The 25,041-nt window shown below is 41.0% G+C and overlaps 1 protein-coding gene across 7 annotated transcripts in view; it reads left to right on the top strand.

Moving 5' to 3' along the window:
- The window catches only part of ssbp2a (single stranded DNA binding protein 2a), a 52,382-nt gene that overhangs the window by 5,587 nt on the left and 21,754 nt on the right, over positions 1-25,041 (top strand). For 4 of the 7 annotated variants that reach the window (XM_032516173.1, XM_032516176.1, XM_032516175.1 and 1 more), the window contains exons 2-5: positions 446-884; positions 18,296-18,368; positions 21,612-21,673; positions 22,027-22,111. In XM_032516173.1, the coding sequence (XP_032372064.1) occupies positions 814-884; positions 18,296-18,368; positions 21,612-21,673; positions 22,027-22,111 (291 nt within the window). In that variant the 5' untranslated portion in view covers positions 446-813. The remainder of the gene's footprint in view (positions 1-445; positions 885-18,295; positions 18,369-21,611; positions 21,674-22,026; positions 22,112-25,041) is intronic. The other 3 variants (XM_032516174.1, XM_032516177.1, XM_032516179.1) reach the window with 1 other exon arrangement.

Below are 25,041 nucleotides of genomic sequence, written 5' to 3'. Positions count from 1 at the left end.
TAGAAATGTGCCTGGAAATGTGTGTGTATCTGTACGCTCTTTGCCGCTTTGGGGCAATAGAGAGCACACTGCGAGTGTAAGTCTGTAAGCCCATCTGAGCTGTCTGCTTACAGCACTTTCCCCCATATGTTTCATCTCTCAAAATCCACCTCCATCTGTCTGTCACGCTGCCTGTGTGAATGTGAACTACAACATCCAGTGATCATTACACAGCTAATAGCCTCTCTGGCTCTCATGGGATGCTTGTGAACAACTGCGAGAACACAGAGAACTGTCACTGCACTGTTGTCTCTCAGCAACACTGAGGGTCAGTAAAAGATATCGACTTAAAAGTGCTGTTGATGTGTTTAATCCTCACAGCGTTTTAGATTAGCATCAGTCTGGCATTACAAGAAAACCGGAGGAGAAATTGAGCTCTGACAGGTTTTCTTTTTTTTCTTTTCAGGGTACAGAGCTGTCTTGAAACGAAAGTGATGATGACAGTTTGACAAGGCCCTGATAGAAAACACTTTTTAACCTGCTGAACACATAGAGGCTGTTAAAAGTCCTCTTTAATCTGCTGGCATCCCTCCTAGTTTCTTTCTTATCCCTGCTGCCAGAGATGTAACTTGCCACAGAAGTGCTATCAAAGCAGCAGCCTCTTATTGAGCTGTGTGAGGCGGGGGGAGACAGCCTCTGATCGACGCAGGCAGAAAGAGGGGTGACGTGTCAATCAACAGAGAGGACCCTGTTGAAGGCATTCTCACAGGACGTCGCCTTGGGGTTCTTGAGAAGGATCGACGTGACAAAAGGCCTCCGTCGGCATCAGATAGCATGTGGGGAAGAGAGGAGGAGAGGGCACAGCATCCTCAAAGTCTTTTATCACTCCCTTCAAAAGACGGAGGGTACGGATGAGTGAGTTTTTCACCCAGTGTTGGTCCCTTCGGACCCCTTGGGTGTCCCTGAATGCTTCTGATTTGATTAGGAACAAACCATCCCATCATATCTTTCTTTTTCTTGCTCTTTCTTTGTCTCTCTTTCCCTTTTAAGGGGAAACCCCCTCCTCTCTCGCAATTTCAGGTATCAGGGTTTTTCTTTGGGGGGGGGGGATACGACATTTGGGGAGTGGAGGATTCAGATCTGTGCACTGTGGATGAGTGTGAGACAAGGGGGGCAAATGCTTTGTCGACTATGACTGTAAAGTGGGATGCATGCTGTCAGGTTTTGTTCATGGTGTTAGTAGTAGCACTTGTGGTTTTGTTTGGTAGTTTTTTGTTGTTGCCTCTGGTGACACCAAATATGCACGGCTTTGCTCTCAAACCACAGCCCAGTGGAGACGCTCCCTCAAAGCGCTTCCTGTAACTTGAGAGTTCCAGCCAAAAGCAAATGCTGTTGGTGGAAACAACACTTAGTGTCTACAGGCTCTGTTGAGAAAGGCCCCCCTTATTGCTTTTATTTTTCTCAGTACTGAAACATAAATTAGTTTTGCACCCTCATTTATTTACTTTATCTGTCCAGTATGATAGTATGTTTGTGAAATAGTCATATTTTCCACTACGGTTATGCTTCCGGCCGTAGGCATTATGTTTTCAGGTTGTTGGGCATCATTCCACACAAATGTCTATTAGGATAAAACGAGGAAGTGATGACATTTTAAATACAATAAGGTCAACTTTACTGTGACATCATCAATTTTTTGTAAAACGTTTTTTTGGCCATAATTCAATGCCATATCTCAAGAACAGAAGGGAAGACATTTAGTCGGATACTGAATCGGTGAAACTAATCTTGGGTGCCCATCTTGAAACTCTGGTGATTGTATAGTTCTTCTGTGCTGCCGGGTTGAAGATGTGTGTGAAGCATTCATGTTTTGCCAAAAATAACTTAATACCTTTTTGTTAACTATAAAGTCTTCACTACATACAGTTTATTATATGAGTGTACAGACATGGATGTCAACTGCAACTTGACTGGATAGCAGAGGCATACAACCACAAGGGAGTCATTCCGGTTTTCAACCAATGTCAGCTGTCACACTCACTTTTACTTTATGACAGTTGGCCTTGTACGTATATAAACTGTACGTACATAAAAAATTAATGGACAAAGCATCCGGTTCGTCAAAGTGCTGCAAATGCGGAAGTGCTTTAAACCTGCATTCTATCTGAATTCCAGCAGGGGGCAACACATGCGGTTGCAACAGGAGGTCGGTTTCTGTAGAAGTCTATAAGAACGTGACCCACTCACTTGATTTATTACCTCAGTATACACTACATTTTCATAATAAGTTGATGGTCTCAGTCGCTAGTTTTAAGTCTTCTGCAATAAAGAATGATGTTCATTTCTTGAATTATGGTCTGGTCGATTTTAAAATCGGCGATAAATCCAGTGGTGTTTTAGGGCGTGGCTATGATGTGATTGCCAGTGAAAGTGTGTAATGTAATGTAGAGTGCTACATCCACAACCAGGATGGCTGCGCCCGTAACGGCAAACTTGGTCCATTAATATTAACAGTCTATAGTTCACCAGCGTGGTTTAACTTGCATTGCTACTGTAAGGGCCATAGTGTAAGTGCGGATGCTGCCGTGTCTCCCCTGCCTGCCATCTGTAGTGGAGGTTGGTTAAAGGCCTCTTTGCTGATATTCCTCCATCATTGATATGCAAGCTGCATCACACAGGCGCTAGCGCAAGGTTAAGCATGCGTGACGGCCAGGCTAGGAGCTGCTCCAGTCTCTCTCTCTCTCTCTTGCTCTCTCTCTCTGTATTCCTCTCGCTCCTGCATACACACATATTGTCTAAGCATGCCGTCTCTTTGCATAACCCTCAGTTCTTCTATGTCTTGGCCTCAATTGTCCCTTGTCTGTTTTGTGAAGTTAAGCCACAGAGTTCTTCACTTTAATTCTCTATAAATGTAATGGTCTTACATGACCACATACAGGCTGTCTGTCTACTGATCCCTATAAAGTTCTCCATGACATGACATTCCCCACCCCCCCACTCCAGAATTCAAGGCAGTATATCCTCTCGCTTAAGGATTTAAATCTCCGACATTGAGTTCTTGACTTTTTAAGGTCCACTAAATGCCATTTCTTAACCATAGGGAAGCAGGAAGGATAAATGAGTGACACAAAGAGCAGGGCAACATCGCTACAGTACATGTCTTTTCTCTACACCAATACAATTTTTTTTGTTATAATGGTATTATTAATTTACACGCATCTGCATGAATTATATTTGCAATTTATACATCGTCATATTATGGTACGATGTATTTCTTTGAATGCTTAGTCATTTATTTATACTTTCTCTTAAGCCTCTGTGCAGGCCTTAATAGCCTTACATTCTTCCCTAAATTGCTCTAGATTGCCTTCATCTGTATCAGTTTCTTTTATCTTATCACGAAGCTCTGTTGTTCAAAAGAATAGAGGCTCATTAAAGTCCATAGAAAGGAATTCTAATCCTATAAGATCAGAGCAATGCACTCCTTCTAGTCGTCTCCTTCTCTCTCTGGTTTTGTTGGCGTTGCTGCTGATTGTGGAATGTTGCATTGTTGAGCTGAACAATGACGCTGTGTCTCTGGCAGGAGAAGGGAGTATCCGGGACCGTCACATCCTAGGTCCCGCATACTACTGTAGAAGGACAGGGAGGCGTGTTATGGGAGCTAGGAAACACCTCAGCCCTGTGTGTGTGTGTGTGTGTGTGTGTGTTGTGTGTGTGTTGTGTTGTGTGTGTGGTTGTGTGTGTGTGGGTGTGTGTGTGTGTGTGTGTGGTGTGTGTGTGTGTGGTGTGTGTTGTGTGAGAGGTAAAGAAAGTGGTGTGTAAGACAAATAGATGGTCTAAAGAAAAACAACTCAAACTACTGAAAATTGGTGTGCACAGCAACATGACTTATTTGACGTAATCCCTCCCCCGAACAGTAATTGTCCAATCAAAAAACAAAAAGGAATGATCTTACGTTCCTTATCAATGTTTCTATGCAGCCTAATACCACAGGCCTGCCACAAATACTACCTGCATGAAGGCTACAATGTTTATTTTTTTCAAGAGGTGCTGATTCAACTTCATGCTCGTTTTTGATATTGTACTGTAGTTTGTGGTGCTCTTTAGTTTGTAGTGCTCTGAATCAATTGGTCAATTAAAGGACGATTCCAGCGCAAAATTAACCTAGGGGTTAACAACACATGGATACAGAGTCAGCCGTTCTCTGGGATATGTTTTCATGCTAATTGAATGTGCCTACATGAGGGTCCCTACATGTAAACCGAAGCATTGAGAACTTTCCCAAGATGGCGCCTGCCTGTTTGCGCAAACGGTGCTGTCTTTATAAACTCTTCTCTCTTTTTTTTTATAAACTGTCTGTACACTTACAAAGTTATCAATGCTTGGGACCCTCATTATGCTACAGTGGAAGTGTGGTGCTATTTTGAGCCTTGTTTCTTTTTACTTCCTCCATGCCCTGACTACTAGCTAAGCTAACTAGCGGATTGAGCTAAAACTGGGCACATTCAATTAGCATGAGAACATATCCCAGAGAACAGTTGACTCAACTCATGTGTTATTATCTGCTAGGTTTATTTTGCCCCTGAATTGTCCTTTCATGAAAATCAACTTGTTTAAGTCATTTATTGTTGTTAATTATAAAGCAGAAGTGCCCTGTTTTTTACTGGGTCAAGCCTCTGAAATGTGAGGTTCTTGCTTTATATCATAGTAAATTGGTCAATCGACTTCCAACATCATACTTACCAGTCTTAAGGCCATTTTGTATACAGAGCTGGGGATTTTTTTGTCAAATGTATAACTGCCTTTATACGCTCACAGTCTGTTATAGTCCCCTCATCCTGCATAATGCTGGAAATAGACTGTAAATGAATACAGTAATTTACCTCGTATGATCGCTAAGTGTTGTCATCAAACTCTTAAGTTCTCTCTGTAAACAGCAGTTTAATATTCTGGGCTTTATGGCTGTGTTGCATTCAAGATTTACTGTAATAGCTTGTAGAGAAAGTTGAACAAGGAAAACACTCCTAAAAATCATTGGTGTTCTTTCAGCTGTGAAATTAAACAAACTCCCCATGAGAGGTGACTCAATCTAAACAAATCACAGCCAATGAAATGGAACTCAAATTAAGAAAGTGATGGATTTGCCCCTGCTTTTATTTGATTTATCCACTTTACATGTTCTGCAAACAAATTCCACTTGTAAAAAAGTCATACTGGCAGAAACCAGTATGTGTAAGTGACTTTTATATAAAGGGCACCACTGGATTTTTGCTCAATTAGTGTGTTGTAAACAGCGAGCTAGCCATCACGCTCTCTCTCTCCATTTCTCCCTCTCTCTGATAAGCTGGCATTTCCTGTTATCTCAGCCCTGGGCATTGTTGTCTGCTCTGTGAGACAGTAGAGTCTCTGCACTGCTGACAGAAAAAGAACTGTTTCACTTTGTCTGATTGTGCCTGTTTCGGGAGGGGGGGAAAGCTTCCTTTTTATTGTATTGTCTTTTCAAGTCTTTGTTGCAGCTGCGCTAATTTGCTGTTTCCAAGATGCATGAGGGGGAGTGTATCCTGCCAGAGCTGCCACCAGTCAGTATAGTCTGGCACACCACCCACCGAACAAACCAATATATTATACACAAACACAAAGCCAAATGATGAATTCATCTATATTCCTTTGCCATCTTCAAGGCTTACACATTAGTTTTTGCTACAGACATTCCAGTGACATGAAAAAGTACAAATAGAACTTTGAGTAGAATGAATGGGAAAAAATATATATTAAAGATTAAGTTTGATTAAAAAAAAGTATTACAGAATTCTTTTTAACCATAAATACCAAACATGACCTAGTTAAATGGGGAGGATTTCCTGCTTTACTTTGTCTTTTGTGATAAGAAACTAAATATATTTAGGTTTTGGAGTGTTAGTTGGACAAAATAGGGAATATGATGACATAAAGTTGGGCATCACTTTTTTCTAATGTTATAAGGACCAGAAAATAACCAGGAGATTAATAAATTATGAAAATAATGCCCCAAAAGAAGATTAACCACTACATATAGTAAAGTCATATACCTGCTTAAAGATCCCACTTTTTTCTCACAATACTGATTTTGATACCTAAACTTAGGCTATACTGATCCAGTACAAGCAGTGTGATTATTTGCATTTAACATCACATGAGAATATAACTACACATTGATTCTTTATTATAAATTGACATTGAAACATTTATTGGTGGCTTGGTCTGATTGACACCAGTGTAAGTTTCAACACTGTTACAAATCCAGTGTATGGCATTGTTGCATCTAAATGTCTGCTGAACAAGGCTTTGTGCGCTGCAGAGTGTTTACAGCTCTGAACTTCTCTGCTTATTTTAACTTTCTCTGGATTATACTGTAACATCAGCTCAGTCATCAGCTGAAGTGAAACATTCTTTCTCGTCTATATTGTGCTACATATTCTAATTTTTAGTTTAGAGTTATGCAACATCTATTTAAACTGCCTCCAGAAAAAAATATTTCAGCAGTTTAGCTCAATAAAAGAATGTGGTTTACACAGTATTAACATTTAGTTTACTGTTCTCTCTGCTAGACTCCGTGTTCTATCTGTGTACTATTTTTCATGCCCAACATATTTGATAAACACGTTTGGGTGTAGCCTTTAGAGTGTGTGCTGTACAACACAGGGTGGAGGTTTGCAACTGCAGTTGGACTTGTGGTCAGAGTATCTTGATAAGCTGGCTGTTATCAGTCTCCGTTCAGTTCACCATGTAGCTTGGGTTACTATGTGAGATGACTTTTTTTTTTTTCACTTACAAAGAATAAAAAAGCCCATACAGAATTGGCTACTGTTTATTGCCACATTATGGTGTATTGAAGCAGAAACCATGTAAATATGTTGCATTTGTAATCTGGTGGGTATTATTATAAAACGTGTATTCCAAGTAAATGAGCAACAACAACAAAACTCAACCAACTATGTTAACGTAAATAAACAAAACACTGAGCATTGTTATCCCTCCACATCTATTGAACGAGTCATAACTCAAACATTCTTTGATGCTGTTTTACAGCATTTCTGTTCACCTTGTTTTGGACTGTCCCAAGGGTGGGGAGGGGGAGGAGAGAATTGTATCTCTAGTTAATGAAAAGTAAACACAAGGTTTACACTGAGGTGAGCCAAAGAGTGCAGGAGTCTCCGTTTCCTTCAGGATATGAGCTTCATTCTTTTGACTCATACGTTTGCGCTTCTACAGGCAAATTCCTTTCTTTGCAGGAGGAACATTTCCCTGAAAGATACAGCCACATGTATGATTCCTCATCTTTATCATGGGAACTAGTCAAAATATTTTCACTTAATGTCAGTTGATTGCAGGAAATATCGGACAGTAGAATGCTGTATGACAGTGCTGTATATCATTATCCCTTGAGTTCGTTTAACTCATGTGACAGCACTTAACAGCCACCTGTGTAAGGTCATAGAGATTTTATTTGTGCGGCTGCCGGTCAACCTCTCACACAGTTCTGAAGTCAGCCAACTCCGTTCCCCTAGGCTACACCAATCTTTGCCAAGCCCATGGTGGAGCATTCAGCCTTGTCACCAAGCCAGTGCTCCACTAAGGGCTTTACTATGTGTTGTGGAAGTGAGAGGGATAAAGGCTACAGCAAACATTTGCTCAGCAAAGCAGCTTGTAAGACAATCTCAGTGGAGACAAAACAGGGAACACAAGCAGACAAAGCATGGTTTATTTGAGTATGAGTGTCTCTCCTCAGGCTGCTTCCGACGTGGGATTATGACACGTGTTTTGTTAATCTTCAAAGCCAAAGTGAACTTTTCATTGCTCCTCCCAACTCTCAACTGTGCACCGAACCTGTAGCTGAAGTCTACACAGAGGCCAGTCAGCGTCAGAGAGAATGCACTTCATATGAATATCTCAATACAAGTGCTCTGCCTTTAGCAGGGGCCATTAGAGAGACCCCAGGGGATGCCGCGGAAGGATAATGGAGAATATAGATTTAACTTGTGACCATCAGCAAAAATACCAATTAGAAATGCATCAGCGAGCAGCCAGCGAATCCCCACAGAACATTGCCAGTTGGGTATTAATTGAAGGCATGTATTTGACTGAGGTATGGCCAAGAGTTGAAGGAGTCTAATGGAAGTCTTTTTACAGTCTTGTCAGTCTACTTAAATAATAAATCTCAAGGTTGATAGTTGTCAGTGAACTTCATCCGGTTTCTTATCATGTTATTTGATGCACTTGCAGTAGTTGTATAATGCTATAATCCTCTTTTGGGTAAATAACAAGACAAACTCTCTCAAAGGCATAGTGACCAACTAGTTGTCTTCATGAGTTAAAAAGGGAGAAGTTGTCTCATTCACCGACTGCAATTAAGTCTCCCAATATCCATTCTCCCAAGGCTAGTTCAGTTCCACTGTAGATCTAATGTTAAAGGCATGCATCAGCCTAATACCAGCTCCCTGTCTCTCAGAGATCCTGCGTGATAAAGGTGTGTGACAGCACACGGCTTTTCAGTTTCGCTCACAGGCTGCAGTATTGCTCCTCTACTGCTCCTTCCTGACCTCCCTTCGCTGCGCTTCCCAGCTCCTTTCATTAATCATTTACTCTCTCTCTTTCTCTCCCTTCTCTCTATCTCTCTTCTGTCTCCCCTTCTCTCCTCCTCTCTATACCCTCTAGTCCTCGTGTTGCTGCTAATCTTTATCTCTTTATCTTTCTCTCTCTCTGCTAGATCCTTATCTCTCTGTTGACTGGTAAATTACCTATCTTTGTCCTTCCCTTAATACTATCTGTGTCATTGCCTTTGTGTTCCATAATCTTACTCTTTTCTGGCTTTTTCTATTCTATGAGTTTTACTGTATACATATCCTTGTTTGTATATGTTTTGTCTGCAGAAAAGTTGAAATAATAGCTCAAACAAAGCATATTCTGTATGCAGCTAACAACACTTTCAAACAATTAATCCCCTCGCACCTAGCTAGCCAAAACCCCTCAAAGATTTATTAAAACTGTGCTTTGGCCTAATGAAAATGCATCATGCGTGCATTAGTCTACTGGAACCTGATTTTCCAAATAAAGTGATTTCTCCATGATCCTGTCGCTGTACCTTTCCCAGACAAGGTGTGTGCATAAATAGCCCTGTTTTGAAGCTGTTCCTCACTGTATAAAGGCTCCATAATCCCCATGTTTGTTTTTCTGAAGCCATGCATATAGGATAAATTATTCAGCGTTGTAATGGGTCTATATTTGTTGTTGTTTATCTTGCCTCAGTGCCCTCACCATCCTCATTGCTGCCCTACCTCCATCTCTCTCCCAGCTTTCACTTGTCTGTCTGTTAGTCTCTGTCTGTCTGTCTGGCAACCACAGCCCCTCTACCCACAGAGGATGCTCCACTTTAATGAATGAAGTGAAGTCATTTAGCAGGGCTCTTAATGGCACATAAAGCCCCGCTGCTAGGCTTGATTAATCAGGGAAAGTGTTTGGCTGTCACACACAGGGCTGTCCTCAGCAGGGGCAGCAGCTTGATCACTGCACTCTCTTTTATAGCGGGGTCCCTTTCTATTCTCGTCAGAGCTGTCTCAAGCCTGAGCTGCCAGCGATCTCCTTGTCCACAGGTGGCATCTGTTTGATTGCAGGCTTTCTGAGGCTTTATTGCATGGCGAGAGTTCCCTTATAGACTGGGTGTGATAATGATGAGAATGTTGATGATCATAAATCTGAGTCAAAGACAGGTGTCTGGGATTTGAGTTGCTCTTGTGGCCTGCAGCTCTGTGTTGATGAGTGAAGTCATGAGAGGATGGTGCTGTCAGTGGGCTAAGGATACAAACGAAAATGTGTAAACCACTGTAACCAATGTGTCTTTACTGCTGCCTAGTGCAAGAGAAGCCAGTCTCATCATAGATCATCATAGCCCAGCAGTGTAATGCATATATGTTCAAATGGAAAACAATAGACCCATAAGGTGATAAATCAGCCAGGCCAATATAGTAGCCGATATTATCTAATTGAAGTAGTATCTATATTGGTGTATGTGTCGGCCAATAATTAAAACGTAACAGGTCTTTTTGTGGATATGGAAGCGTATTTAGGACGCCAGGTTTAAGATTTTTCGTTTTTTCGTCAAATGGTCTTTTGAATGGGAGAGCTTGGCTTTTACGCTAGCCTCAAAATAACTATTTTTAAAACACTAAGAAGGCTTGACAACATGAAACTTAGCTCGAAGAGTCACCAGGGCCTCTACACATGAACTTGAGCATGGAGAACATTGTTTGTGTTCACAGAGTTTACTAAAAAGAAAGCTTTTGACTGGTTCATTCACAAAAAGACCCTAGGTTGCATTTTGGCAAGAGTTACGCTTTAACAAGAAATTGTTTGTCTTGCATAGAGCACTGAAAATTGATTTTTACACTGTAAAACATCTAGATTAGTGTGTATCTTGGTCACAAGAAAATTTGGCGCATCAAGAGTGTTTGCTTAAATTATGCATTTATGTTAAAATATTACAATTGGCTCGTTGTCTGATTTTTAAAACTCCTAAATATGGAGCCTATCAGCCTCCCAAAAACAAGTATTGGTTAGGCTGTAGAACAATGTGGGTTTTTGTCCTGGTTTAAAATTGACTTGTTTAAATGCTGACAGGCCTAATAAAGCTGACACATTTTGCCAAGTGATATTAACTTGACTCAGTTGTGTAGTTGCCTTTGCTGTCACTGCCTGTATTGCACCAGTCATATGCTGCAAAGTTATATAACATGAACACAAAAAAACATCTTAAATTCTGACATATGACAAACAAGCTGCATTAGCAAAAAAGCACAAGTAGACTCTCACCAGTACTGAATGACAGATACATAATAGGATATTTGATTAACATCAACAAAATACCTAAATTATGCTGTAAGGAAACTTTATGAGCTTAACCGAATTGGAATTAACTGCAGGTTAAATTTTTTGTAAGGTGTAAGTGCTAGGCCTATTTCGTCCATTAAGGATGTAAAGGAGTCACTTGAATTCCCCCGTATTGCTTTATTTTTCTGGAAAGTGTTCCTTTCGCTTGAAAAGCAAAGTGCTTCAAAGACACTATAGCTCTCAGTGGACACTTCAGTGTCACTTTTACTAACATTATTCTTTGCTGTGAACACACTTAGAAGAGATTTAAGACAGCAGTTTAGTCTTTTGTAGTAGGTAAGCATATCCAGGATATAATTATAGTATTTCAACTTCCTGACAGTGACTTAGTTCAATCTACAGTAGGATTAACTTTCCATTGTTATTTCCTCTCACACAGAACCCATTAAATTTAATTCATAATAATGTAATCCATTGCATACTCGGCATAGTATGCTTATGTATCTTATGTATTTGCGTTTTCTCTTAGAGATTGGTAGAAATAAGGTCTACTTTTCTGTTTTCGTTGCGGGGTTTTATGTTCCTTTGCAGAAGGAGGTCACAGCAGGGTGCTAGGCTAACCCCGACACCGCTGAGGGAGAATCCTCAACATTAGAATATGAAAGTTTACAGATCACACAAGTATTCATCTTGGGGCTCATCCGCTAGCACCCATCACCTCCATCCTCCCCATCTGCCTTTTTTTCCTGTCTCTCTAATTTTCCCCTTCCCTTTACAGAAACCTTTCATCCCTCTCTCTCTGCTACGCTCCCCTCCCCCATCCCTCCTCTTTCTCTAATTTTCTTCTCTTTCTCTAATTTTTTTTTTCATGAGAGGGGGGGGGGGGGGGGGGGGGGGGGGGGGGGGGGGGGGGGGGGGGGGGGGTTATTTTCCCCTCTGGGTGTTTTTCTTTTTTTCCGTTCATTTTTCTATCAAGTTATACCTCAAAATCACTTGTCTGTGTATATGCCTTCTTGTTTGGGGGCATTATATGCCTTCATTTCCACTGGACAGACACGAAAGGGAGAGAGAGGGGAATGACAATGGCAGATTCGAACCTGCGGCTGCTGAATCTAGGAGTAAACCTCTTAATATTGCACTTCTCTACCAAATGAGCTAACCCGGCCACTGTATGCTCTTATAATGAACATGTGTTCAACCTGGATTTGACCCGTTCATCTGAGACATTGCAAGTTAATAGACAATTCAGGCAGTCAGTACATTTCACTTCATTAACAATAATATTTAACAATTTCCCCTTCCCTTGTATGACTGCCAGTTCACCAGAGTAATGCAGTGATGACACATCAAACTGACCACAATTGTCAATGTTACACGTGTCTCTGAAAGGCTTATATACCATGCACTACATTACTGTACTTTCTTCAAAGGTAATTTGCTCTAGATTTTAAACTTGAAGGATTGACCTTGCTGATGTGCTTCGAGATTTACAGTATCATCACAATTTTTGATTTTAATGGAACATTCCCATATTGATAAATCATACCTATCAGGTACTTGGCAAGTAAAGTCACAAAGTCATATATCTGTATAGTCATATGATATCATATGCTTCATTTTGCATGTTGCTTGGTAGCAGCAGGTAGCCGCTCTAAATTTATAGCTGCTATAATGAATATTTCTACATTGATGTGAAGTGATCAAGGACGCTTGTAGTGATGAACCCAGAGAGAATTATCATCCTCAGCAATGATTTTTTAAACCATTAATTGAACACTTGTTGTGGTTTTCCAGTCTGCAACTTGATTGTTGTTGTTCAGGCTCACTGCTCTTATCAGTTTCTTTTCCAGGCAGTGGATATTTAGTGAAAAAGCTATATGTACGCTACCGTCAGTGACTAGCTGGTGAAGAAAGTGGGGCATTTTTTTCAGTGGTAGTGTAGAGAAAAACAGAGCTAAAAGAAGTTACAGAAACAAGACTCCAGTGGATGCTAATGTTAATCCATGTCTGCCAGTTGTGTAAATAAGCCTGTTTATAAATTCAACCTGTCAACTTCATAAGGTGTCACTTTTATGTTTACAGCTTGTTGCAATGCCCCAAGTGGCCAGAACATCAGTTATTGCAGGTTTGAATATCCAGAAGTCATGTAATTTGACATGCAACATTTAACAGCCCTCAGCACACTCTTGTACAGTTTACAGTGTGCGATAATTACATCCTAAGTACCAAAAGTGACAAGACATCTTTTGCCCAACTGGATTGCTCTCTAACTACTGCTTACTGTGTAGGTGGCCATTTTTATTCACAAATACAGACGAGTTCCTGTCACTGCCAACACTAGAATTTAATGTGGGCAAAGAAGGCAGATTCATAGCATCTTAAAGAGGGTGAGATGCTACTGTCTCCCTTGTGGTTCTACTTTGTAGCAGATAACAACAGGCCGAGCTAGAACAGATAATCCAATTATGTTTATCCTTTTTTTTTAGTAAAATACTCCACCCAAACAAGTTCCTTCCCGAGGCTACTTTGCAGAGGCGCCATTTGTGTGTCCGGCGCCTGGCGCCGCCCAAGGACTATTGGGATTGGTTTAAAGACATACCAATAAACCCAAGCACGTTTTTCTCCTGTCATATATTGTTGTGTAGACTAGCCTTCCTCCGCAGTGCTGTGGAGGACGCTCTGGCAATGCGAGACTACCAACAATACAGTATAAATGTTTTCTACAATTTGAGTACTGTGGGAGCAAGTTATTACTGTTTTATTTTGGACTTGTGCTTCACTGAAAGAACATGTTTACAGGCAAGAATGTATTTGGGATTGTATTGCTTTTCAAATATGTGTTATTAGACTATGACAGCATGGTAGCAAATCTTGTAAATATGTCAATTAACATGTCGATTCAGATCAGCAGTATAATCACTTTTCCATTTCATCTTTAACAAGGGTGAAATAATCTGGAGCTAATCTATAACAGGCAAATCCAATCAGTGAAACATATTGTCTGTTGTAATTTGAAGCTCTGCCTGTCTTTGATCGCGATGGCAGTAAATTGATTAGCAGTGATCTACTGGTCCCTCCTAAATGCTGATCTTGGAAAATCAGTTCATGCCTTTGCCTTAAGCTGAGGTTGTGGTGGAGCCCCAAGCTACCGTTGTCTCCCTGCTTCCTCTCAGTAACAAAGCAACATTGACGCTGTGTCGCTGTTTCCGCCTGCTGCCTTCAGTAAGCTAAGCTTGGGGTCTAACTGTTGAAGCTTGCAGGCTGTCTGGTCTTTTGCTGATTCACAGGAGCAGTCAGGATGGGTTCAGTTGCAAATATGAATATAATTAGATATGACTCACGGAAGACAAAACCACTCAAATCTGAAGGAGAAAAGGGTCAGGTGCGAATCTTGAAGTCCACCCCATCTGCCCCACCTTCTCCACTTGTACCCACTCACTACAACTACCTCACACTAGGCCTGCATTATTCAGGGAAAAATATGAATCTTTTAGCTTAGAATTGTATCACGATTTTCTGCCACAATTTTTTCTCACAAAGTGTAATGTTTATTGCACACATGAACCATGACAAAACAAAATAAATTGCTTGTACCAAACATTGATTTTTTTTTTTTTTTTGGCACCTATAGCACATTGCTGATCACCACAAGCCTGTAAACATAGAGGCTTCAGTGAAGAGAATGGAGAGCATTGCAGTGCTCGGGAGCATTTTAAAACCTGTTTTATACAGTCTATGTTTAAAACTCACAGAAGAAAGTAGAAGCATTTGTGATGCGTTCAGCTCGTAAAAATTAAATGAGAATTGAAGTCTTTAAAAAAAATTCTAAAAAAATAGAAATTATTTAAAAATTAAGTTGGTAACATGGTGACTCAAGGCCGCGATTTTATAACGATTAATTGTGCAGGCCTACTTCTCACCACACACAACACACACACACACACACACACACACACACACACACACACACACACACACACACACACACACACAGGCACATGGAGAGAGGAAGTGGGAGGCATGTGATCTTTTCAATCATCCTGGTTGCAGTTGTGATTATTATAAAGTGGTTCTTATTTACAACACAAATTGCCAGGGCAGACAGGTTGGAAATAAAAAATGTCTTCAATTTTCTGGTGTGTGTCCAACAGCAAGGGCAAACAGCAAAAGAGCTTTAATGTGAAGAGACCAATATCGAGTCAGAAACCATTAGAAATGCATTGGCTGCCTCCGTTTGAGCACTTTTACCACAAATCCTAATGCACAGATTATTTAAAGTGACAGTTTATTTAATGACACAAGAGTCTTTGTAATGCTTTCACTTTATTATGTCAAATTTAGAGGATTCTTAACCTTGAACAGTCCCCCGTGCTCTAATCCTCAAACCTTATCTGTGCTTGGTATTTTGACTGTCAGTCAGTCGAATTCCAATTCAGCTGAACAAGTGGTAAGTGAACAATGAGAGAGCAGTGTGAGGGTTTTTTGTGTTTTCAAAGCCTATCACTCGTCTTTGAGGAAATTAGTAGTTTGAGTTAAAGTTCAATAGATAGGCCCTATTGAATGCTAACAACGTGCCTTCTTCTGCTGCTTTGCTGTCTGCTTATCAGTCGTGTTTCAGCTCTGCCTTCTGTTGGTGTGTGTTAAATAAATAAGAGATAGGAAGGAGAGGAGTGGTTAAAGTCTGATTTATGTATGTATATTTGCAAGCGCCAGTGCATTTAAACCGTTCTGTTTAAGGTCAGGAGCATTGAATGAATTAGCTTGTTCATTTTTTTTCCTTTCCATTTATCTTTCTACAAAACTAAATGAACCTGCTTACCTTTGCTACGCTGTAATGTGTTTCTTTATTTCATTAAATAACCTTTACTCCTGATGCTTCTACCTTTACTGGGTTTCCTCACTTCCTTCGACCCTTTCTCTGTATCAGGCCAAAGGTCACATCTTACAGATCCTGTGAAATCAATCAAGTCAAACCTTTCAGCTACTGAGCGAAGCTATGTTTGTATGAGGTAATGGACAGCTGACTGGACACAGGCCAATGCAAGCTAAGGATAAGCTTTCATTTCTTTCTTTATTACCACCGACACAATGAACTCATCATGCAGTACATCCATTGCTCTGAATGTATTCATTGCAGATACATGAGATCTTTCACTATTAATAAATACGTAGTTATGTCCTGATGCTGCTGTAGCTGATGCTCGGGTTCACAGGCAAAAGTGACAGATTTAGACAGGTTGACAGGAAAACAATGCAGAACAAAAGCGACTGGATGAGTTTTTGACTAGAAATGTTCAGAGTTGTACAGTGCCTTGGAAAAAAAGGCTGCAAATTTTATTCATGCTCTGTTGTCGAGGTGTCAAGAGTTGTGTCAAGCCTCTCACTGTTCTGTTAACCTCGTCCCTGTGAAACGTTCTGTCTCTATCTCTTTGGTTAAACATTACTGCCAGGCCACGGGGGGAATGGAGAGAGAGAGAGAGAGGATGGGATGGCAAGAGGGAGGGGAGGATAGTGAGAAAGAGCTTTATGCCGCTTCCCTTCGTCCTTTCATCATCAAACAAGCATGGCCTCTTACCAAAAAGAGTGCAAAATGAACGCAGCGCCATCAAGACAGAAAAGGAACAGAAACAGAGGAGGAGAGCCTAAAAAGTGAGGAAGAAGAGCGATGGAAACGGAGGAGGGGATGGGGGAGGAGGAGGGGTCGAGGCAGAGTACCTGTGTGCAGAGCAGAAAGGTGTGCAGTCCATCATCTTCAGACAGGCAGACAAGGCTGTCTGGGGAGTTTATTTTTACCTCAGTATAGGAGTAGTGGGGATCGGCTACAGCCGCCTGGTAGCACCTTTTCAGTGGAGGTATGAGGACATCTTCAACCCATGACAGTACATAATTATACACATACAGTATGCACAAACACTCACCAACACACTAGGTTTCAGGTCGAAGCTTGTGCTGTCATGCTTCATGCTTCAGTTTTCTGTATATTGGATAGCTAAAATGATTTGTCAAAGTAATCAATTCCATAAGAACTATTTTGCTGCCACTATTTTGATTTTAATCAACAAATAATCGAAGTCATTGTTAATGCATACATGTCCAACATGTCCGCTTCTCAAATGTGAGAATTTGATTCTTTTCTTTGTCATATATAATAATATATAATTACTTTATATCTTTGTTTTTTGACTGTTGGTTTGACACAACTAGAAATGTCACCCTGTCACTTATATCAACAGTTTTCTGCCATTTTATAGACGATGACAAATCAACTAACTGATTGGCAGATAATGAAAATAATCAGGAGTGAAGCCCTTTACAACCGAATATTACCAACAATTCGCTTAGTTAGCACACTTGAGGTCCTGTTTTATCTCAGCTCACCAACTTCTAACTGAGCGTGTATTTTCTAATATGGCTCAATAGATATACAATACATCTCAGGAACATTACATCACTTATGAATCACACTAATCTGCCCCTAACCTAGTTAATATTGATTTTCGGGGAAATGTGAGCATCAGGCACAAATGTACCTGCTCATTGCCCCCTTCATTACAAACATCTCATTATCCATGCACAGTGACTGTATGTTGTTACACCAGACTCCTGTCCAAATCTACAGGGTGCTGTTAGGACTCAGTGTGATCTGCTATTGATCTCCTGCGGATCAATGTTTATCTTGTATTTATTGACCCAGTAGATCATCACCCCCCTTCTTCTCTAAGTTGCTGTTACCAGCACAGACACACTGGGAGGAGAATTGATTAACAAATCAAGCCTGTAATTAATTCTTACTGCAATCAAAGCCATGGAAGGAAGTCTGTGAAGACCCCGAAGCACAAGGGTGAGATGTTTTACAGTGCAGTCCCACCAAGGGTACTCTTATCACTTATCATACCACCATATGTTTAAGGTGGGTTTTAACTTTAGCATAATGCCGGGTGAATTTCAAATTTCTTAAAAGGTTGCCCTGGATTCGGGAGATGATTAGTGCTCCTAAGCTGGAGTGTGTCTTTCTGTTTCTCATGAGATTTGTAACGAACTGTGACGCCCTCAAAAATCACTGCATATCTAGGAGTCACTTGGCAAGTCGTATCCATGAGTTGGCTCCTTCATATTTATCAAGCCGGGGAAAAACTCCCTCTTAAATAGGGATTTATCTTAAATGAGGAGTGGTATAATTTCCTTAGGTCCTAAAGCAGTGGTTTTCTGGCCCCAAAGTTAGAACTTGAAACTCATAAATGCTTAAACTTAGGATACGTAAGGTGAATGTTTGGGGGTTTTCAAATGCTTAGATTTTTTTTCTTAACTGTCTCGCTCTTACTGAACATCTGTTTGTGTTCACTCTTCATATTGGTGAAATTTCTCAGATTTATAACCATTTTTATCTCACCTAGAGCTCAATGTACAAACTGACCAATTTCCCTCCTTCTGTGTTCTTTATCTGTACGTGCAGGTTAGCTCTGTATGTGTATGAGTACCTGCTGCATGTAGGAGCACAGAAGTCAGCACAGACCTTTCTCTCAGAGGTAAGTCACAAAGATGCTGCATGTATTTGTGTGTGCTTGTGTCTGAGAGTGCAGCCCATGTACTTTATGTGTCCACTCTAAAAGGTGTTCTGACCCAGTGAGTGTTGCAGCTAATTGAATTAGTCTGGCTTTACAGTGCTGAGCCAACATATTAGTTAGTTAACGTCAGCGTTGCATTTAGTGGGACTGGAGCTGGAGCACAAGGAGAGTTACGATGCTCAGTTTGGAGATGCCGTCTGCGACTGACATCCTTCACTGATCCGCTCAGCAGCTCCATCTCGGTCAATCTCTTTCTATGTCATTGTCGTCCCCTCTGATTCCTCCACTTTCTCTTTGAGGATCTCTCCGCTCTTATTTTGAGAAGCGAGCTTGTACTCCCAATAATTCTGCAGAGGTTAATAGGTGACAGGGTGGAAATGAGGTCAGCTGATTCTGGTGCTTCGCTGTAAATGACGGTAAATTACAACGTAGGAGACAGAGGCTGGTTATACATCAGAGAAAGAGCAGAACAAAGAGAGGGGGATGGAAAAGTGTACATCATCAGCTGGCACCAATTCTCATCAGTCTGACTGTGTGTGTGTGTGTGTGTGTGTGTGTGTGTGTGTGTGTGTGTGTGTGTGTGTGTGTGTGTGTGTGTGTGTGTGTGTGTGTGTGTGTGTGTGTGTGGTGTGTGTGTGTGTGTGGTGTGTGTGTGTTTACACCAATCTCCCTGACACCGTTTCCTCTCTGCCATATCACTTGCTCTTTCTTTGGCAGATGTGCCGGATGAGAGGGATAGGCAATGTCACATATAAGTTTGGGAAAGCATTAACTAAGACTGCAACAAGTATAAACACAGCCACTTTTCTACAATACACATGGGCGTGCATGCATCAGCAAACAGGGTAAACATCATCCCATGAAGTAGCTCTTTTAAGAGTAGTTGGGTGGAGTAAAACCATCTTTAAAGCACACTTTTTATCATCCTCATCTGTTTACAGTTTTAAGTTAAGTTTAAAGAACATGCTAAAAAGTGTCATGACCCGAAATGTCTGCAATCTGTTTGGTCTGAGCTACAGTCAACTTGATGTGAGAAATGAGGGGTGTCATGCCTATTCTACATCTTTTGTACCATTTGAGCAACTATGAGAAGGTAAATTGTTATTTCTCATGGTTTATATGGAAACTGCTGGCTGCCTATAATGTTTCAAGTTACCCAATGTCTTTACTAGAACTGCTAACTTAGATTGAAAGCATGTGGGATAAACAAAGAGAGGCAGTTCCTGGACTTCAAAGCAAAGCTTTCCTTCTAAACCGTGTCTGATCTGCAGCTGAGGTCCGGACGGTCAGATTGACAGTGATTCAGTTGTTCCTGTTATTTTAGAGCTTGCACACTCTGCTAGTAGAGCAGGTGGTACAATGTTCTCATTCTTTTACCCGCATGAAACATTTCAATGGAAGGAATTAAACGATTGTGAGATCACTTTAAAAGTCAGAGTGATGTAAGTCTGTTTATAGAGAGGAGAGGCAGACTAAACAATAGCGTCAGAGTTTGCTAGGAGAAGCCAGACTGTGTGTGTGTGTGTGTGTGTGTGTGTGTGTGTGTGTGTGTGTGTGTGTGTGTGTGTGTGTGTGTGTGTGTGTGTGTGTGTGTGTGTGTGTGTGTGTGTGTGTGTGTGTGTGTGTGTGGTGTGTGTGTGTGTGTGTGTGTGTGTGTGTTTCTGCATCAGTTGACATTGCACTGTCTGCGAGCATAAATCATTCCTACTGTGGGTGATGTCAGTGCTCATGTCACTCACTGACTTTGACCAAGGTGTTAAGGTGTCAAAATGATTCAACAGAAGTGTTTGTCAGATGGTGTCTTCATAAGCCGCACCTTTTATTAATACTCAGCGTTGGAATTGACCATTTTCTAAGTCCCGCCTCCTAGTTACTGCTACACCTGTCAATCTTTCTGTTCTTGCACAGGTCATTATGCAGTTCACAATGATTTTGGTGGTAGATTTACCACTCAAAATTGATTTTAATTTTTGAAGCAGTGGGTCCTTGACTTCAGACAATAAGCACATTTATATGCATAACCTTATTTTGGAATACTTATTTAACTGTAATAGTGACAGAAGACATTGTTTCCTGGTTTATTTGTTTGTTTGCTTTGAGTGTCTGGTTGACAAAACTTGCTTCTCATTTCTATCCAATTGTCATTCTGGCTGGCTGATGTGACAATTGCCGCATGCAGGCAAATTTTTATCTTGTCAGTTAACCTTTTGTATCCTCCACCCTATTAGTTCTGTCACTTTTTGATAAGAAAAGATTGTCCGCGAGTATGCACTGTTATGCCTGGCTGGCTTTTTCCCCACTATTGAGTGTGGCCATTCAGAATGACTATAAACAAGTTTGTCTTGACATGGACACATCAGGAAGAAGGGAATGGAGGAGTGAATACAGGATATAGGGCAGTTATAAGGGAAGTCAGAAAGAAGCAAAGAGTGAATGAGACAGTAGGAATGATTTATGCTCGCAGACAATGCAATGTCAACTGATGCAGAAACACACACACACACACATTTACACACACACTTGCATACTTGTGAATATACAGGCTTTCAGGCACACATAGACTCACTTATCTACTTAAGATTCCATGGCATGAGAATCATAATATAATTACATAATGGCATGTATTATAAGAATTCCCTTGCACCCTCTTCAGCCTTGCAAAGCAGATAATTCAGATATCAGGCATGTTTTAATACTTAAAGGTCCCATGGCATGAAAATGTCACCTTATGAGGTTTTTTAACATTAATATGAGTTCCCCCAGCCTGCCTATGATCCCGAGCCCTGGGTATCCTGCTCTGCCTTTGAGAAAATGAAAGCTCAGATGGGCCGATCATAAGGGGCAACGTTTCCTCCCCTTTCTCTTCTTTGCCCCCCCAGAGAATTTGGCCCACCCATGAGAGCGAGACATCATGGCTTTCAAATGAGCAAAGTGGCAGTTGGTCAAGGCCACACCCCCAGCCTCCCCCCCCCCCTCCAAAAAAAGCTACAGACTCAGAGATGGCACCTACTAAGAAAAGCTCATTGTGGGACTGGCTCTAATTGCTGTAATTCTGCGCCAAGGCTGAATTTTGGGAAAGAGAATGCAGATATGGTATTAGGGGACCACTAAGGTCTATATAAAAGCATCCAAAGAGCACCATGTTATGGGACCTTTAATAAGTTTCAGAAGCATCTAATTTTCTCTGTCTGTCTGTCCTTCTAGATCCGATGGGAGAAGAACATCACATTAGGAGAACCTCCGGGGTTCCTCCACTCATGGTGGTGGTGAGTGTTTTTATGTCTAATGATTCAAGTTACATTCCTCTTCATGCTGTTTTTCTTCATTTCCATCACTGACAATATTAATTAAAATAATCATTCTCCCTCCTTCTTCTTCCGTTTTAATTTATCTTCATCTCATTAATTGTCCCCAAAAGCTCTTCCTCAGGTTTCTGTGTGCAAATTGTAACGCAGTTGCCAAAAGTTGTCCTTTCCAATGACAATAATAATATTGCACTTATTGCCTGAATGCTGGATTCCCCTGACATTTAAAATGGACTTTCATTTTTATCTGGCAAGCTTTAATGTTTCTGTTTTGTCATCATGCTTCTCTCTGGCTGCCTCTCTGTGTGTTGCAGTGTTTTCTGGGACCTGTACTGTGCGGCTCCAGAGAGAAGAGACACATGTGAACACTCCAGTGAGGCCAAGGCCTTCCATGACTATGTGAGTCTGCACCAATGTAGCTTTCCTTGCCCTTTCTGGCTTAATGGCACTCTCCGATTAACGCAGGAATCTATGCAGGGAGATACAGATTATATCGAAACCCAAAATGTTAAATATTAGGAAACATTTTCAGGACTCAACCCATTATTATGAAGTTTTTGCTCGTCGTTTTTAAGTTTGGCTGTTGCTTTGGTATGACGAGGGAAGTTACATAACTGGCTCTGCCTTGTTTGTCTTGATTGAGTACTGTGAGAATGAGAAGCAGTATGAACTAAGATGTTCTTTGGGGAAAATGGCATTGTGAAATAAAATAAGACTTTGCGGACTGAAATTAAAGCTGTTGATGATATGAAATGAGTTAAAGATTACCTGCCACAACCTTCAAAAGGCAGGATAAAATAATATCAGGGTCTAAAAAATATTGCATTACAGATATTTCACATTTTCATAGTTATATATTTGTACATATTCAAACAAGTATGTATTACATAATGACATAACGCTTTGTATCGCCATAATATTAATACTGATCAATTGATGTGTTTTAAAATGCTACAATGACAAGACTGACCAATTCTCCTCAAAGCAATGCAGAAAACACCTCGCTCAAGTGTCTCCATTTCCTACTTCCTAGTGTTTTTCTTACCACACACACTCTCTAAAATAATTTGGCTCACTACTGTAAATCATCCAAAGAGCAATATGGATGATGTCAATGTCAACAATGGTTTGCCTCTAGCTATTTTTTTTGTCATTATGATAACCAAAACATTGATACCAAAAATACTGAGGCTAAGGATTTAAACCTGAGGGGAACTTTTTGGTGCACTTTTAGGCCTTAAGGTTGAGAGTGTGGATTCACCAACCTTCATCGGTTTCTCACATCTATCCCCAGAACAACATACTTAACACTGTTTGGTTATCATATGGCTGCAACTTGTCTTTACAACCTTGTGAAATGGTTAAATCTAGTTCTGAATCTTTTATCTGAAAGGGTGTTTAATTGCAACACATTCTCACTCCCATCTCAAAAATACGGACGCCTGGTCAGGTGCCTCTCCTTTTGCGTCTTATCTTAATGCGCTTGGTCGGGACTATTGGCGTCCCTTTTGATGCTGTTATTTTAAGGAAAAGGTAGTGGATGGGCTTACGTTTACCTGACACGCGGTTAGGTTAAAGAAGGAAGCGACTTCAGTAAAAGTGCCACGCGGGAGAGGAACCCCGGTCTCCTTGGGTGAAAGTGTTTGACCCATCCACCCATCCGACCAACCTCCATGCGTGGAATTTCTTCCTTACATACTACTCGCTAAACCCCATGTAGCTGCTGCTCTCCCCAGTACGTTATACAAACAAAGGGCACCTTTTTCGTCCCTTTAGATGCTGACAGCCACTGTCCAAACGTCAATACTTTATGATTTGGGAGTGAGAACGGGTTTTTAATTGAATGCTTGTGTGATAAAGAAATGAAGAGAATTGCTTAAGGTTTGTAGTACCTGCTAGTTATATTCTACCAGAGCACAGCATCTATTAAAGGCTGCACGCACACATATCAGGCTAAAGTACTGTGAGCACATTATACTGAAGAGCAGACTGGGCAGGCAGACAGTGTGTTGGAAACATTGTTTATTGCTGTGTTTTTGTGTGGCTCCACTTCACTTCTGTAATTCGCGCACATCAAGGCATTGGTTTATTCAGTCATGCACCATCCAGTAACCGGAATACAGTGAGCAGTGCCAGAGCTCTTGAAGTTTTAGATTAGCGGGTGACTAGAAGAGAGGAAGTGCTGCCCTCCTCGTGGGAAGTTGCCATGTGGAGGAGGACAGGAGGTGTGGAGGGGTCTTTTCTCATCTGCTTTTTATGTTGTTGTTTTCCCACTAAGTCTGACTCATCACAATTGTCTGTGCTGTGGTTTGTTGAAATGTATTGTTGGAAGTGCACAGGTCAGGGGTTTCTGCCTACCCCAGCAGGATTGTCCCTCCTCTCTCTCTCTCTCTCTCTCTCTCTCTCTCTCTCTCTTCTCTCTCTCTCTCTCTCTCTCTCTCCCTCTCCCTCTCCGTGGATCTCTCCCTATTTCCTTGAGTCTTGCAATCCTGCAGAACCAATAGAGGCTCTCTTCTCTTTTATCTTCTCACAGTAGGTGTATGTGCTTGTGTAAATGTGTGCGCATACGCAGGTGATGCTGCTGATGCCGGCAATGATGATCAGGGTGATGAATAGGCACTCCAAGGACGAGGCAGCTATGTGATGATGTCATCCTGGTGGCGAGGAAGGGAGCTGGAGGGCAGCATGACCTCAGCCCTGGGAGAGGGAGAAAAACAGGGGACTGTGGAAATGGATAGAGGGATGAGAATGAGTCAAAAAGAGGACACAAAGTGTCCAACACTTCTGCTTTAAATGGATTCATTAATCTCTTTTTAACACCAAAAACACGTTAACAGTGATTTGATTCAATTGTACTCGAAATGGCAACAAGAGAATCTTGTTGTTTCTTCTCATCTGATCAGAATAAATTCAATTCAGGCATCATTTAGAATCTTAACGTCATTAGTAAAGGCCACCAGCAACATCTTATTCTTACATTTCCTGCATGGGTGTAATCAAAGAATTATAATTACTAACTAATCGTAATTAGAGCAAGGTCACTTCAATCAACTGTTCCAATGCTGCGCTGCGTCTCCGATCCAATCAGAGGTACTACTACCCACATATCTGCCTCTCAATTAAAACACAATGAGGGGACAACCACGGTGGCAGTCGTTGGAAAACGTTGCACGCCTTAATTCGATGCTGGTGTCTCTCTTTCAGTCTCCTGAATTTGAGACTGATGGAGATTTTAATCAGACATTTGATGGTAATTATTTTCAGATAATTTCTGAGTGAAGTCCTTATTAATGCTGTGGATATGTAGCTCATTCAAATCATCTTTGGGT

The sequence above is a fragment of the Etheostoma spectabile genome, chromosome 5, assembly GCF_008692095.1.
Source record: "Etheostoma spectabile isolate EspeVRDwgs_2016 chromosome 5, UIUC_Espe_1.0, whole genome shotgun sequence".
Classification (NCBI taxonomy): domain Eukaryota; kingdom Metazoa; phylum Chordata; class Actinopteri; order Perciformes; family Percidae; genus Etheostoma; species Etheostoma spectabile.
This window is presented reverse-complemented; position numbering and strand designations above follow the sequence as displayed.